At 35.8% G+C, this 18020-nt stretch overlaps 1 protein-coding gene across 1 annotated transcript in view; it reads right to left on the bottom strand.

The window, feature by feature from the left end:
• Positions 1 to 2543: 2543 nt before the first annotated feature.
• The window catches only part of LOC139318236 (glypican-5-like), a 318571-nt gene continuing 303094 nt past the window's right edge, over positions 2544 to 18020 (bottom strand). Inside the window, exon 9 of the mRNA XM_070945581.1 lies at positions 2544 to 2734. Within this exon, the coding sequence (XP_070801682.1) occupies positions 2544 to 2734 (191 nt within the window). The remainder of the gene's footprint in view (positions 2735 to 18020) is intronic.

Below are 18020 nucleotides of genomic sequence, written 5' to 3'. Positions count from 1 at the left end.
TAGCTGGATTGTAACTTAATTTTAAACTAAGAGAGCAAGTCATCTGAAAATAGCCCATCAGTCATTAAAAGCAGTGCTCTATCTTGCTATGTAAGGTATATAAGGAAACTCTTAAAAGCAAATAAAAGAAAACATTATACAAAAAAGGATGTGCACATCAGAACTCCAACAGCAACAAGGGTTTCCCAACCTGTTGTACTTTATGTTTTTGTCCTAAACGTATCAGATAGTACATAGGATTGGTATACTAGACTGAGTATACATTTTATGCAAATCAAATGGTTGCAGTAATTTTTGTACACATGCATATCATACATGTAAATCAGTAACAAATATTTTACATTATATCATTTAAAACTGTACACAGAAATTATTTTTACCATGGAAACAGCTTTCTAGTGATATGAGTTATTGGTATTTTCAGTAAATATAAATGGGAATTCTTTGTAATGGTTAATTCTGCTGAAAGTTGTAGTATGTAGATTTTCAATGGTATTTTAAGGATTGAGGTAAAAATACACAAATTAGCCTTCCTCCATCTAATTAATAATAGGATTGTAATTTCTTACCATACTAAGAAACACATTAATTTTCTTGAAAGTGGAAAAAGGCCATTTACAAAAAACATGGAAAATACTCTTCAAAATAAGTATTAGAGAGTAAATATTAAATAACAGATGGTATCCTTATAGATTGACATTTCTTTCATATTTTTATCTCATAGCGTATCATCATAAACAGAAGCTGCAATTCAGATTTTTAAAAATTATTTTTTAGGATAAAGGAGGTAAATTTTTCCTGATAGTTTGATGAAAATTATTGTAGTAGTAGCAGCAAAGAAAGTGTATATTCATCTTTTGGATCGCATTCCATATAGTATACATAAAAATGTATAAAAGGGGGGATTCTGCAAACATCTATAAAACAGTGAGTTTGCTGGCATATAAATCTTAATAAACCCAATCATTTATTTGTGAGCGGTATTAAGGAATGGATTAATTCCACTCTTTTCTTTTGTTTGTCTTATAACATGTCAAAGAGTAATTGACTGAGTGGAGCTAAAAGAAGTCATGGGTGGAGTCAGAATCCTCAAACAAGTAAGGATTCCCTTTTATGGCATATCTATTTTTTTCTCTCTCTCCCACTCCCCCCCCCATTTCTCACATTCTTTTCTCTTTCTGCCCATCTTTTCTTTCTTATCCAAGCAACCAATGGCAGGGAATGTACAAGTACTTCTTTCCAGAGATCTGAACTGATGTCTTGCAGAAAGCTGTTCTATTTACTTCATATGCCCTAACATGGAGTTGAGCAATCCTTTTCAAGTTGAGGATATATTGCACTTGGATGGTAAGGCAATGGGCAGATATAAAATGCAGTTGAGATAGAAAGAAATCTATTTTTAATCTTAACTTTAATGATAATTAAAGTAGATAATTTTTCAAAGGATGAGTTTATCGTGAATATTCCAAAGGACAGTCAAATGGTTCCACCAAATTTTGGTGACAAATTATGTTACTGAACTTCATTATTGACTGAGGAAGGAAGTCAAATAATTGCATCAAGTTATTACAGCTGCATTGCCCATCCAGATGTACCTGGTGAGACACCTGCATCAGAGCTTTTTAAAAAAATACAGTATAGGCAATAGATCAGATGAAGAATATGTAGCCATAGAGATGTTTCTTAACAGCAGTTCTCAGCATCTTTTATTGCTAACTATGCTGACTAATATTACAATAGAGAAGATTATAGCACAGGTATTGGTTCCTCATTCTAGCCATACAACATGTCAATAACCATTTTTGCAATGGCCATGTAAGAGTCTCCTCTCTTTTTAATTCACCAGGTATTTGCAACATGACAAAATTGTAGGTATATAATAAAGAAATACATGAGCAGGGAAACTATTCTGTAGTGTTTTAAAATAAATTGGGAAATAGTTCTATTTATTGCTGATTGTTAAAAGAACTGCTGTACAATAATACATTAAAGACACCGTACACTTTCTACAATCTAATGAAAAGAAATAAAGAATTTCAAGCATGCTATGATGCCTTGACCAGAATTTGATCGAACTACAATTTTTTTATAATATTCATAGATCCCTATAGATATAAATTATTGGCATGTAAATGAAATCCAATTATTTAAAGAAGACAACAGTCCAATATCTGACAAGTAAAAGAGAAAAAATGCCAACATATTAATGTATAACTTTATGACATTCTTAACTGTACCTATCACAATAACTTAACCTACTTAAATCTTCTGTCTTCATCCTTTTTCCATTTTGAGTAGTTGAGATGTTACCAAAACAAAGAAACCAACCAACCCCAAAAACCTCCAGACAGTGGAGACAATGTGTACAAATTGATGCTTGCTGGTAGCCAGTCCCAGACTAATACTTAGCACTTAAACTAACATACCACATAATATTAGAGCATAGAATTTAGAAACCAATTTAAGTTTGCTTTCACTTGGATAAGGCTGAAGGTATATATGATGGTGCACAGAAATTGCATAGTTACTGCAGTGTAATACAGCTATGACACAAAATGCCACCAAACTGCAAGGCTGGTAATTTTAAAGAACCAAGACATTGATGCTTGAGTACCCAGATTTCTGTCCCCTTTATAAATGGAAAATGTTTTTATTGTGGTTGTGGATGTGGTGTCCGTCTTTTCCATTATTAGTATGGTTTCATTTCTGTCTCCTGATTTCACACTAAAAACATCTGAAAAGAAACACAAAGAAAGCAAATGTTACTCATTTGGCAAACCATGTCAATTTAAAAAAATGATGATATTTATTATTCCAATAGTTTTACTTCTGAAAATAAGACCTGCAGTATAATTTGCTGTTTAGGTACTCTCAATAATTTAATTCAATTTATAAGCAGGCTCAGGTCTAAGATTGTTAGTAATTTGATAGTAAATTTTATTGAATCCATAATGTCTTTCTGTTATGAAAGAAATTGGAGTGTGAAATCTGTACATAAATTGTAGAAAAAACCCCACACTATCTGTCCTGTGAGTCAGAAAAAATAAAATAGAATCCACCTATATTTTATGCCTGATAGATTAGTTTTGAAGAATACATATCAATAGTTTAATCATTGGCCTAATAATATAATTAGCTAAAATTAATGGAACAGTCACGTTGGCATTTGAGTTTGTAACATATTTGTAATAATGATTTGTAACATTTCAGTAATAATGGGATTTGATTTCACTGAACTCCAATGCAACTGATTGAAGGGCATTTTTACTCAAAAGAATAAAATCAAATAAATGTTATCTATTTTTAAAAAAATCGTCCAATTGGGCCATTTTTTTCCTTATTGTTACCCTAAACTTTGGTCTTTTAAACTCCCTAAATCATCAAATTGGATGCTCCCAACTATTTTTCTGACATCATGTCATCACCATAGACCATACGTTATTGTTAATATTGTTATTCTTTCAGTGTTGCATTTAGTAACAAATAGCTCTTTAGCTGATTATTTAACATTAAGATGATAAATAATAATATTAAAATTAATTTTATGTAAGCTAAATTAAAGCAAACGTATTTTCTATCAAAGCCACTTTGGAAATATGACTTTAGCAAGCCATTCATCCCTTTGCCTGAGACAAATCTTCACATCACTAACTATTGCTTGATATGTTATTAAATAAGGTTTCTATGTATCATGAGAAATTGCCAGAGGTTGGAAGCCCTTTGTCCCATGATAATCTTAGAGTGAAAGCTCCTCAGTGCGGAAAACATTCAGAAATCATAAAAATATATTAATACAATGTTCATTCATCTAATTAGAAAGAGGACTTAAAAGGAGTGAACACAAAAAGCAAAATGGGAAGAGGCAATAAAAGAAGGACTCTAAGAACAAAGGAAAAAGTAAAGGAAAAAAGAGAAGAGTATAAAAAAGTTTGACCGATGGAAAAGAAGTGAGCAGAAGAAATCTAAGACAAACTGGACAGCAGAAAGCAAGTCATATTGCTCGGAAAATCAAAATAGGGCAAGGGCATGAAAATAAATGAAAATGGCAGTCTTGGAGATGGTTAGATGATAAAGGAGGCAGGAATGGGATGGGAACCAGATTCTGTTCCTTTGCCTTGACAGATGCTGAATTCCTAAAACAACAACAAAAATATAAGGTAGCAGAAATATAGAAAACATCAGTAGAATTAAAACAGAGGTTTCATTGAACAAATAGATTTTAAGTTTATGTTAATATTTAACCTATCCTCTCTGAGTTAGTTGCATAAGCTAATTTGTGTAACTGTGTAGCACCATAATAAGAGACTAGCAGCAGATCTGAGCCCTCTAACAAATACACAAGGGAAAAAATATTCCAACAAGTATTCATATCTTAAGATATGGCTGGCTTTCTATGTCATGACAAACATTGTGAATTTGATTGCTTGATATGAAAGAAGCCAATAGAATTATATGAATATAAACTCCTGCTAGATTGTGCAATTTCCCAGTCCAGCATTTTCTCATTAGCGAAACTCAAAGTGAGATGATCTGGACCACATCACTAAATTCCACTGTTGAGATTACTAGTGCGTGAATTACTGCTACCACTGCAACTCATGATTGCAGTAAAGTTGAGTAAGTCAGGAAAGTTTAAAATGTTAAAATGCTAAACAGTTAATTGCAGGATGGAAGCAAAAACTAAAGGTTTCCCCCTATGAGACATTGTCTTGCTTGGGGAGAAGGATGGGTATGGGTATAAGGCTGAAAGCAGACAAAAAAAAACTAGAACTTTCCCCCATGAGGAGGTGACCCATTGAATTCAGTTAAGGTGAATCATGGTCTGGAAAGCAAACAGAGAAAAAAGCAAAGAGAAATAATTTGCACGTCTAGCTCAGAAAGAGGGAGAGAGACTATTGCATGCAAAGACAGAGGAATTCAGTGGTGTTGTAGAATGGAATATATATATATATATATATATATATATATATATATATATATATATATATATATATATATATATGTAGGTCTTTGGTTATTCGGGTCTTCTCCCACGTAAAATTGGAAGTGTCTTGGTGACGTTTCGACGAAGTCTCATTCGTCATCTTCAGGCTGGTGTTCTCGGCTTCGTGCTTCCGTGAGCAAAGCACGAAGCCGAGAACACCAGCCTGAAGATGACGAATGAGACTTCGTCGAAACGTCGCCAAGACACTTCCAATTTTACGTGGGAGAAGACCCGAATAACTATATATATATATATATATATATATATATATATATATATATATATATATATATATATATATATGTCTTTGGTTATTCGGGTTTTCTCCCGCGTAAAATTGGAGGTTTCTTGACGACGTTTCGACAAAGTCTCATTCGTCATCTTCAGGCTGGTGTTCTCGGCTTCGTGCTTCCAGGAGCAATGTGAGATCGCAGCTGTCTCTTCCTTTTAACTGCTAGTGAGGGTGTGAGCTGATTGGGTGGGAACTTGGCTGTGTTCTGATTGGGTGGAGGTGTGTTCTGATTGGTTAGGGGCTTGGCTGTGCTCTGATTGGCTGGGGGGTTGGTTGTGCTCTGATTGGCTGGGGGTGTGTTCTGTTTGGGTGGGGGCTTGGTTGTGCTCAGCTTAGTCTGAGTTGCAGGGGGATTTGAGCTGGTGAGCTGCGTTGTTGTTGTTTGGCTTCGTGTTTGTGGCCGTGCGAGCTCTTCATGGTGGGTGTCAGTCTGCTTCATGTATGGATTGGAGGGGTTTAAAGTGGTTAGTGATGCAGCTGCGGTCTGGCTTCTGGTCCTTGGTCGTGGCTCATTATCAGTGTGGGTTTGAGTCTGCTTTCTGCGTGGATGTGTGGTGGTGACATCCTGTGTGGCTCTCGTGAGTGTGGGTCTGGTGTCATTTGTCGTGTTAGGGACTCGTTTGTCAATAAGGGCGGGTTTCCAAATGGCTGGTAGGCGGGAGGTATCGTCTCGTTTGTTCATGCTGTGTGGGCGTTTTTCTATCTCGATGGCTTCTCTGATTATTCTGTTGTTAAAGTGTTCAGTTTTGGCGATAGTTCTGGTCTTTTTAAAGTCAATATCATGTCCTGTGGCTTTAAGGTGTTGGACCAGGGAAGAAGTTGGTTCCTCTTTTCTGACTGAGTTCTTGTGTTCTTCTATGCGTGCACTTATTCGTCTGTTGGTTTGTCCGATGTATGTGGTGGGGCAGGCGGTGCATGGGATTTCATATACTCCTTGATTTTCTAACTCAATTTTGTCTTTGGGGTTCCTTAGGATGGTGGATATTTTTCGGTTTGTGCAGAATGCTGTCTTGATGTTATGTTTGTGGAGGATTTTGCTTATTCTGTCTGTGGTGCCTTTTATGTATGGGAGGAGGGCTTTGCCGTTTTCTTGTTCTCTGTCTTCGATTTTAGTGGGGGTTTCTTTTTGGATTAGGTTGGTGATCTTATTTCTTTGGAATCCATTGGATGTAAGATCACCAACCTAATCCAAAAAGAAACCCCCACTAAAATCGAAGACAGAGAACAAGAAAACGGCAAAGCCCTCCTCCCATACATAAAAGGCACCACAGACAGAATAAGCAAAATCCTCCACAAACATAACATCAAGACAGCATTCTGCACAAACCGAAAAATATCCACCATCCTAAGGAACCCCAAAGACAAAATTGAGTTAGAAAATCAAGGAGTATATGAAATCCCATGCACCGCCTGCCCCACCACATACATCGGACAAACCAACAGACGAATAAGTGCACGCATAGAAGAACACAAGAACTCAGTCAGAAAAGAGGAACCAACTTCTTCCCTGGTCCAACACCTTAAAGCCACAGGACATGATATTGACTTTAAAAAGACCAGAACTATCGCCAAAACTGAACACTTTAACAACAGAATAATCAGAGAAGCCATCGAGATAGAAAAACGCCCACACAGCATGAACAAACGAGACGATACCTCCCGCCTACCAGCCATTTGGAAACCCGCCCTTATTGACAAACGAGTCCCTAACACGACGAATGACACCAGACCCACACTCACGAGAGCCACACAGGATGTCACCACCACACATCCACGCAGAAAGCCGACTCAAACCCACACTGATAATGAGTCACGACCAAGGACCAGAAGCCAGACCGCAGCTGCATCACTAACCACTTTAAACCCCTCCAATCCATACATGAAGCAGACTGACACCCACCATGAAGAGCTCGCACGGCCACAAACACGAAGCCAAACAACAACAACGCAGCTCACCAGCTCAAATCCCCCTGCAACTCAGACTAAGCTGAGCACAACCAAGCCCCCACCCAAACAGAACACACCCCCAGCCAATCAGAGCACAACCAACCCCCCAGCCAATCAGAGCACAGCCAAGCCCCTAACCAATCAGAACACACCTCCACCCAATCAGAACACAGCCAAGTTCCCACCCAATCAGCTCACAGCCCCACTAGCAGTTAAAAGGAAGAGACAGCTGCGATCTCACATTGCTCCTGGAAGCACGAAGCCGAGAACACCAGCCTGAAGATGACGAATGAGACTTCGTCGAAACGTCGCCAAGAAACCTCCAATTTTACGCGGGAGAAAACCCGAATAACCAAAGACCTACATACAAACACCCGCGAAAACCTCAGAAAACAAATATATATATATATATATATATATATAGAGAGAGAGAGAGAGAGAGAGAGTGGTCATTAAGGAGACTCTTCAGGAATGTGTGCAAGAAAAGAGAACATGACTATTCTTTGTGGCTCCTGAAAAATACCTCTATGGTTCCCACTCTGAAAATATCCTGTTTCTCCAAGAATAACAGCAGCTCCACTTCTACCCAAAATAAAATTGGAACACTCAAGACTTTTTACAGCTTCTCTAACAATTATCACCTAATTATGTCTCCTATAGTAGTTAGAGATCATGTCTGGATTTCTACAGGATGTGTCCCTTCCTCCTGCCTTTCTGAGAAGCTAGATTCCCTCTGACAAGCCAACCTTGTAGCTTTTTTATTGCAACTTCCAGCCACACTAAGGATACACTGTGTTTTCCACCATTTCTTTCCAGTATAAGAATGCACTCTTGCTCTTTGTGTACCATTGTTCTGTCACCTCTTCCTATTTCAGTGGGAAATGGGGAAGTTTTGAGGCAGAGTACATTCTAGACATTCAGAAAGCTTAAATATTAGATTCATTTGAAAGACCATCTGGATACATAATGTTCTTAGGGATGCTTCAAGGAAATACACATATCCTTCTCCTTTGATCATTCCATTTGCATTTTCCTTGCAAACCAAAACTTTTGAACCAGCTGTTCAATGGAGTTTTAGCACTTGTCAGTAGTTCTGGATGCTGTGAAGGGGAGGTGGGACAAAAAGAAATTATATGAGTGAAGAGAGAGACTGTATCACACAAAAAGGAGGACAGTTTTGAACAGATGGAGATTGCTGCTGAATGAGGAAGAAAGGAAGGAGGGAAGGAAGGAAGGAAGGAAAGAAGGAAAGAAAAAAAAAGAAAAAACACAACCCTCACTGCATTTAGACATGGTGTACAATTCAGAAATAGTGTAAATCAGTTTAAAGGAAAGAAATAGAGATGAAAGAAAGGAAATAAACTGGAAGCAAGACAGGAATAATTCAGTACTTCTAGGGGGGGAGGATTTTGTAAGAAATAAGCTGAGAACCAGAGATTGATAATTGCATAAACACTCAACCACTTAGTTTCAAGACCACAGTTAATTACCATAGTTTATAGGAAGAGGATTGAGGGAAAAAACTACAGGTTATGCCATTTTGGGCAAAACCACTTGCACTCTGATACTGGCAATGGACAATCGACTGGGCAATATTCAGAGTTTCTCTGAGCTTTTTCATAACATCAACCTTTATTTGGTAAGACAATTGGCTTCTGGGTAGTATACATAATAACTATGTAAGAGAACCAGATTGTATCAGACCTGTTTCTTTCTTTTTTTTTTTTAACTATAATGAAGTTCCAGGCATAATTCCTTGCCCTGATAATGGACTTTATTCAAAAGGAAAAAATAGAGGGAATAAATATTTATGGGTGCAAATAATACTAAAAAAAAAGATGGAGAGTCTTATAATCATAAATTACTTAAATGGGCCCAGGTCATGTGAAATTAAATTTTCCAATTGTACCAACCTTCTTGATTCCTTGGGGACGTAGCCGGCAGATTGTTGTGTAATACAGGGCTACAAAACTCAAGATTTTTCTAATTTATTATTTTTTTTTTCCTGTAATCTATTGTGGATTTTGGCAGTCCAGGCCTGATAGGCCTATTTTAATAGATTTTTTAACATTCTAAAATATTATTGTGTGAATAATATAAACAGCTTTGTTATTATCCAAAGTATTTGTATATCATTTCTCATTATAATAAACATTATAATGTTTAATTTCTGAGTCAGCAAGTCATGAAATCTTTTAGCTGTCACTCCCATTTCTATTGTTATCTACAACAGACAGCATCTAGAGACCACCAAATTCTCCCTGGACCATTTCAGCAGTCCTCCCTCCCTCACAGACCTGTGCTAGCTATAGCCATCTTTTATGAATGTTTATATTTTGATTGCATAAACATTAGCACTTACACCAGAAACTTGAAAACAGAGGAAAGGCTTAAAAATAAATCATGGGAATAGGTATTTTTCTGAAAGCACCTGGCCTTTCTTTCCATCACTGTCATGCTGTCAGCTGTGGCAAAGGCACTATTTCTCCATCCTTTTATATCATCCTAGCCTGCTGACTTCAGCTCTCTAGAGCCTGCAGATTAAATAAAGACTTCACAAAGTTAAATCTATTCTTCTCTTTCACTTGACCATATCCAGGGTTGTAACTTAATTTGCTGCTCTAAATTGGCCAGGATGGGAACTATTAATTCATTTATTCTTCTGGTATTGACTTAAGCAAACATCTAAAGTAAAACTGAATTCTATCTGAAAGAAGAGAGAAGAAAATGTAGGCGTGTTGGCATTTTAACAGCTTTTCCTTCAGTACTACAATGCTGCTTAATGCACTATATAACAGCATTAAATAATACATCAGGAAAATCTGCTTTTAACCTTCCTAGGGAAAGCCTCCCAATGTTAGTTTTCTCTTTCGCTGTAGTTTCACAGCAATTTCTTTTATGGCCTGCTGGCAATTAAAAGATAGGTTAGATGTGCCAACAGGGCATTTTGTAAATCTCTGTTTAAAAATTAAATACATGTTGTTTGATAAAGTACTGTTATTGTATAAAGCTATCTTTTCATTGCTAAAATCTAAGCTTAGCAGGATTGCAGTGTTTTACTTATCTTTCCTGGGAATTATTCCCAAGACACATACATAGACACAAAAAGACAGAAAAGTGCAAAACAGACTCCTCTTAAATATCAAACCTATTAGGAACAAATACCTGAGAGAATGTAATAGTGGTTCTCAGATGCTCCCTAGGCTATAGTTATAAATAACTTGAAATGCAATAATGAACTATAATGCTGCCCCAATGGAAAGCATGAATTTAGTAGGACTCTGAAAACAAATGGAGGCAACTCTCTCCAACAGAAGAAGAAGAAAACTAGGTGGATTTTACAAGGAGTGAATCGATTTTCAGTTCAGTTCACTTTTCATCTGTTTTTATCCCTATGCTAATTCTATTTCTATATTAAACTAATAATTCAAGCAGATCTTGTCCAAATAGGATTTCAATGTGCATTTTAATGCTTACTTTTTGTCAAAGTAAATATTTAAAACTCTGTGTTCTTTCCAAGTATTATTTAAGGCAGGCCAGTGAAAGGTAGCCTCAGTGATGAGATGTTGCATGCTGCAGTAGTGATGTGGTATCACAATAGATGCTGCACTGCTGTTATTTCATTTTTATCACTTTTGGTTCTATGCCTCCAAACAAAGATCTCTCCAAACCCTTGAATGAACAGTTTTTAAATAGCCCCAACCTATTTCCAAATGATGCATTATCTTGACATCATGACCACTACTAATCATTTTCAAATGTGGCTGGAACAGACAAATGGGAAAAATGAAAGAGTCTGCTTCTTAGAATGAAAGTAGCAATTATAGAACCCTCAAACTGCCATGCCTGTAAAATCCATTAAACAAGTCTGGTGTCCTAATGAATTTCTCTCTGATGAAGATTTGGTTGAGCTAGTCAATTGATATGTATTAATGCAATAGTATGTGCGATTAATACGCATGGTTTATGGGTTTCTTCTGTTAATTGTTGATAAATTTTTGCCTTTAGAATAGAAACAGAACAGATCCAAGACTCTTTTTCTCTGCCAGTTTATTGTTTTAGCCAACATATGGCAACAGTGAATTAAAAAGAATCTAATAAACAGATACACATGTCTTGGTATGCATATAGAAGCTAAGGAAAAATAGTAAATGCAGCACAGGTCTGGAAAACTCCAGAAATTTCTGCTCTATATCACTGCATGTTTTCATTTGTACACCCATAAATTTTACTTTCCTATATATATATAAAATATATAAAAGCCCAGACTGACAGTAAATTTTCATTGTAAAGAAATACAGATTAATCTCTCTTATTTATTCATTATTTAACAAATTCATATAATAAATTGATTTTATGTTTATTAACACTTTTTATTTCAGCTGTTCTTCATGGTGCTTTTCTTAAAGTATAAAATTATGATACATATTTTTGAGCAAATGTTGCATGAATCGCTAAGATGGTACTGTACCAATTTGTTTATTTATAAGACTTACTGGTCTGCCCATTTTATGTGCTACAATTCTGGATGTCTTACAAAATTAAAAACAGAAAAATGCAACAAAAACTGCCGAAAAGCAAACACTCTTCCCTAGATCCTCTTCTCATTTTCTCATTTTCTGGATTTATCTCAGTTTACACCAATGCCTGCACCAAGAACTGCAGAAATGGCAGTTCTTGAAGGGCTTCCAAATAAATTATGTTCATATGAAAAATCAAGTTCTTCTCTTTGGATCCTGCTGAAAATTATTCCAACAGTTATTTTAAAAAACTATTAAAAAATCAAAATACAGACATCCATAGAATTCTTCTCAGAGTAGCATAGCTATGGAATAAAATAGCCTAAAATAACATTTTAAAACCTGTATAAGGATGAAAAATCTGTGATAGGGCTGTTAATGAAGCAAATTATAGAGAAAACACAATGTGGCAATAATTTGACAATATAAACACAGTTGATTACAGAGTTATACAGAAAGAACCATATCAAAAGATTTTGATACGTTTCTACATTTGAGACATGACACTTATCTATCAAAATACTTGTGATATTTTGTGAATGAACCTCAAGAGGTGTTAGCAGCTGGCACATCTTGTCTGATCTCAGAAACTAAGCAGGATTTGGCTGTTTAGCACTTTAATGTGAGAAAAGAAGAACAAGAAAACAGTGAAAAACCACTTCCATATTGTTGCCAAGAAAACTGGAGGATTATCAGGAATCAAGTTCAACTTGAGGGCATCTCTGTCTGTCTAGTAAACAAATGACCACCAAGATTGGAACAAAATAGAAGGTCCATGGAATAGGACAGTCTATAGGGCTGAAAATGCACATATCTCTTAGCAACTCCACTTCTCACCCAATCCTCTGCCTAACATTTCTGTCTACAAAACAATTTGATTATTCAGCAGAGGAGGGTGTATCTGTTCTCTGCCAAACTTGTGTTTTTGTGAGATCCATAGGAAGCTACAAACATGACATCAAGTGAGATTGATTTAGTTCTGCTTGTATGGGGGACTTTAAAAAGTATAACTTTTCTGAATTTTTCTAACAACAAAATGTACATTTATTTATTATTATTTAGTGTATGGTCTCTATGGTCATGCATTTTATTGCATATAAATGAAAATGGGCATATTATTGCACATAAATGAAAATGTAGCAGCATATAAATATAACTACCATTGAAAATTACATGCTAAAACACATTTTGTATTACAAGAAATGTGTCTTGCACATTTCTTGTAATACCTGGAATTTTATTAAATTTCCATGCTACCCATCTCACTGATACAGCCGTTCTGGGTAGCTAGATACCTCCCAGTTGTAGAGAGTTTTGTTCTGTTCAGACATTGTTGCAGTAACCAAAATGAACATAATCAGTAGTTAACCAGATAGCCTGAATTGTTTTCAAGGAGTGATGCAAAGAGTTTACAGATTATTTACAGTTTTATATTTTCTATAGCTATGTCATAACACAAACCTGATTTATTTGATACAGAGACTGAATAATAAATCTCATCTGAGGTGGCATTGTAACAAATGCTGCCAAAATTTTTTAAGGTTTTCACTGATGTATGAGAATAAAGAAATACAATTTTCATATTGTGTGATAAAACTCCCCCCCTTCCTCCCCAAAGAAGGAGTAAACCCACAGATTTGATTACAATGTCATAAAGAAATAACCATTTTGTCTTGGAACAAATCATTGAAAACCAGAAGGGAGATAATAACCTCAAACTTTCATTGCGAAAACAAAACAAAATGTAATCTGATCTTTAGGTTTTTGAAACCTGTTTCAAAGCAAAGTCAATGGGGAAGGTGTATTCATTTAATGTTTGCATGATTTGATTCCCTTAATTAATTGAATCAATCATTGATTCAACCATAGCAAAAAAAGTAAAATTGGCTGCAACTCACTTAACAACTGCCTTGCTTAGCAACAAAAATTATGTCCCCAATTGTGGTTGTAAGACAAGGACTATCTACATATACATGCATTATATTACCGTCAAGGAGAAATTTCTCTTTGTGATTTAGTGCACGAAGATTGGCATGTAGGACTTGATTGTTATGGTAAATATGTAAGTTCACAATGTAAGAAGATATGAAGACAAGAAGACAAGTAATTAATAATTTTACCTCAAATTAAGTTCTTTACATGGAGAAGGCAATGATCCTGACCCTAAAAGTACTCATTCACTCTAAAGCATCCATTAAATTTAATGAACACTTAGTGGGATTGCCAATACTGAAGGAGAAGCTTCTGTGGCTACATAGAAATGTTGCTGCATTTAAAAAGTTCTGTCTCTCTAAGCCACTATATTGAAGACATCTGTTAGAGATCATTCTACAGCTAGAAGATGCAATCAAGATGCAATAAAAAGTTTAATAAAAATTTAAAATGCCAAACTGATGACTTCATCGTGATGATTTCATTGGACCCAAATGAAGTTATCTTTTCAGCTAAAATGAAATAATAATGCTTCTTTTTTTGGGGGGGAGAGCTCTTTGGAGAGAGAGAAAGAGAGGGAGATGAAATAATTAGGAGATGGGTGTTTTGGTATAAGTAATTTCTATGTTTGAGATAAACACTGAGACCTCCAAGCACAAGCAATTGGGCCCTGGAACACAACATTTAACTGCAGTTTTTCTCTGGTGTTAACTTTTGGCAGACATTCAACATACATTTCTCCTTCTCCCAATTTCAAGTTGACAGGATTATCCAGCCAACCAGAACTTTAGTTCTATCACAGTTGACAGTTCTTGATGGAAGATTTGATTAGCACCATCAGTCTGCCAAATATCCATATAAAGAACCATCAAAATACTTTGAGACATAATTGTATTAATCAGGTGCTTTGAAACTGATAAGTCCATGAAACTGGATAGAATGAGCTATTCATTTGGGAAAAAATGTGCTAATTGTTCATGCTCAATTCTGGAACTTTTGTGTAACTAGTTTTTCACGTGTGTGTGTGTGTGTGTGTGTGTGTGTGTGTGTGTATGTCTAAATTGCTACCCGTATGATTGAAGTTTTTACATGTAATGCATGATACAAAACTAGAAATAACATCCCAACTTTCTGTCAACAAGAAACAATAAAGACAAAATGAGATGTCCTTTAATCCTACTTACTCTCTAATGATAACATAGACAAGTAAGAATAAGTGCAGTGTAGATTGGTCTGATGTTTGAGACAATGTTCTTGACAAAAACAAGCCTTCATTGTTGAACCAACTATAATTTACATTCAAATTTAAAATTAGGAAACCCTTGACTGTGGGGAACTAATATGATTTTGTCAAGGCTGACTTGTAACGCACTTCTACTTGCAACTTGACAACAGGAATGAAGGGAGGAAGGAGGAGAATGCTTGGAATGTATTGGGACCTGGAATGAAGGTGAGGAATTTATGTGAGCCGTTTACAGCCTGGGAAGACCCAGATACTTCAAGGCCATGTGATGGGAACCTTCCAAAGGTGCAGACTGTTTTCCCAAAATAAAAAGAATGTGTTGGATTGGTAGACAATGGACAAAGGGTGGCAGAAATGGGGGGGAGGGGATGGAGAAAGGGAAAATTAACCATGCTGTTTTTCAAGTGAAAATCTCAGAGCTAGCTTCGCTACTTCTGTGCCTCTATGGATCTGTCAGGTAAGTTATATTCTTGGTAAAATAATATCCCAGGAATTTCTTTTGCTGCATATGCCAATGGGACAGTTGATAGATTTGTTGTCTAATTGTAATTAGATCTGACACTAACGTAATTTGGGAACTGTTTATGGACTATAATTCTACAAGTACCATTCTACAATGCTCACAATTCAGGTTTGTTTCCAGGTTTTAAAAAATCAGATTCTGTGTGGTTAATCACAAAGGACACACTTCCTTAATTAGGAATTGTTCTTAATTATTATTTTGATGGTTTCTATCAAATTCTGCTGTGACTATAACATTAATACCTAACGTACTAACTATCATGTGCTTATCTTTATGTCTGTTCCCATTTAATGTGACATAGAAATAATAGTAGATTGTTTTCTTTTTTTCTTTTAATATTTTAGTTTAAATATTTTCAATAGCATGGAGGATTAAATGACCTATCTGTTCTTTCTCTTCTGTTCTTGAATTATTTTATTGAATCTGACAGTAACAAATGAGTTATATCATTATTTTCTTTTAAAGTCATTACTTTGAGCATTATTTTTTTAAGAGAAAAAATTTGAGATTTAATTTTGCCTTGAAAACAGTAAATTAAAAAAAACCTCATCCTCTTCAGTAAATGAAGATGTTCCCAATTGTTCCTTCAAAGAAGCATTTGTCCTTATGGTAAAAATATCAAGATGAAGCTGCTTCTGCAGCTGAGATTCTCAATATTCAGCTGGAAAAGTTTGAACTGACTCCTAATATGATACAGACTGAGTTTGGAACTACTTCAAGAAATGGTTTGTTCTCTTGCTTAGCAATGCATAGCAATGCAGTTGCAATCCATGTGAAATTTTATGAAGTGTGATCGTGGCAAATTATGTTGTGAAATGGAATCAAACTATGAGAGTCAATTTGATATTGTGATTAATTAAGTCACCACACTGGAAACCAGGAGCCTGTAAATTCTAGTCCTGCTATAGGCATTAAAACTGTCTATGTTACTCTTAGCCCATGACATCAGGCTTGGTGAACAAGCTGGATGGTCAATTTCTGTTGTAATCACTTGGTTGATCTGAAAAAAAGTGGACCTTGTACTTGCAAGGCTAGGACACTAGGAAGGAGGAGGGGGAATTGAACCATGACAAAATATGCAGAGATTGGGTCTATTTGGGGAAAGATAGCAACTATTTACAAAGATGGTTTTAGAATGGAATTATTTTGGTCAGCAACATGAAATCATTATGTGATGAAATGAAAAACATGCAGGAACAATTTACCAAGATTTATTCAAGAGCTGGATAACCTAAAAACAAAAATTGCATATTCTCCTAAACCAGTGGTGGGATTCAAGTAATTTAACAACCAGTTCTCTACCCTAATTATTTCTTCCAGCAACCAGTTTGCCAAACTGCTCAGAAAGTTAACAACCGGTTCTCCCGAAGTGGTTCAAACTGGCTGAATCCCACCACTGGCCTAAACCAAAATTTGAGGCAGCTGACTCTGCATTTACAAACACATGTAAATGACAGACATCGACATAATAAAGCTTTGAATTACTTAAGTTGAAATAAAGTTTAAATTATAAGGCAATATTTCAGCCCAAACCACCTCACAAGGTTGTTGTTGAGAAGGAAAGATTAGGAAAAGGAGGAAGTATTAGGTATGTTCATTGCTTTGGGTACTTATAAAGTAATAACGGCAGGATAAAAATCAAATAAATAAATCTGCCTTGTAAATATTTCAAAATACTTTGAAATAGAAATATTTCAAAATACTTTGAAATAGGAAGCTCTTCCTGACAATTACTTGGAGAATTTAATTTCAATAACTCTGCTTTTGATTTCCACTTGATAACGGCTAAATATGATATTCTAGAACAAGTATGCCAAGAAGTAAATTCTAATCATCATAAAACTTGCCAATAATGCAGTTGAGGACATGATTTTAAGAGAAGCACATGGGATTTCTACTCTAATTTCTACTATCATCTCCAAATCTTTCCAGATACTTCTCCTGCAGTGATCTCATTGAAAAAGCAATTTGTTCCTGATCTGTTAGCTTATCAATGAAAATACATATATTATTGAAGAATCAGATGATCCGACAAGACATCAATTGTAGGGGCACTGAGATGGCTGGAACTTTGAGGACCGGTCATATGTACCTCTCATTCAGCATTGTGGCAACTTTGAATAGTCACTTAATGAGTGATTGGTAAGTGGGACCTACCTGTAAGGGTGAAATTGATAAGAGTTGTGTTTTCCCTTTCTGTTTGATATATGGGTGTGGGAAATGGACATGTTATTCTTTGACCAGGTGTTTTTTGCTCCATATATTATTCACTCCATCTCAACATTTCAGAGAAAACAAACAAGGTTGATCTGCCTTAACTAGTTGCAAAGTCAAGGAAAGTGGCTTTTCTGAATGAACAAAAGCCACTATTATGGAGCTCCATTGCTTATAAGCTTGGGGACTTTTCATCTGGGTGATTTCAAGAAACACTTTGATCAATCCTTAGTCAAAGTGAAGTGCCCTTTTGAAGCTTTGCACAGCCCTGTTCAGCAGGAGACTAGCCAATTGCAAAGTTCCAGGCTGTGATTTCGGTTTTGCAAGCAATTCCCATTTATCAGAGTTATATTATAAGTGGAAGC

This window comes from Pituophis catenifer, unplaced genomic scaffold, assembly GCF_029215685.1.
Source record: "Pituophis catenifer annectens isolate HBS135680 unplaced genomic scaffold, rPitCat1.0.hap2 SCAF_6, whole genome shotgun sequence".
Classification (NCBI taxonomy): Eukaryota; Metazoa; Chordata; class Lepidosauria; order Squamata; family Colubridae; genus Pituophis; species Pituophis catenifer.
This window is presented reverse-complemented; position numbering and strand designations above follow the sequence as displayed.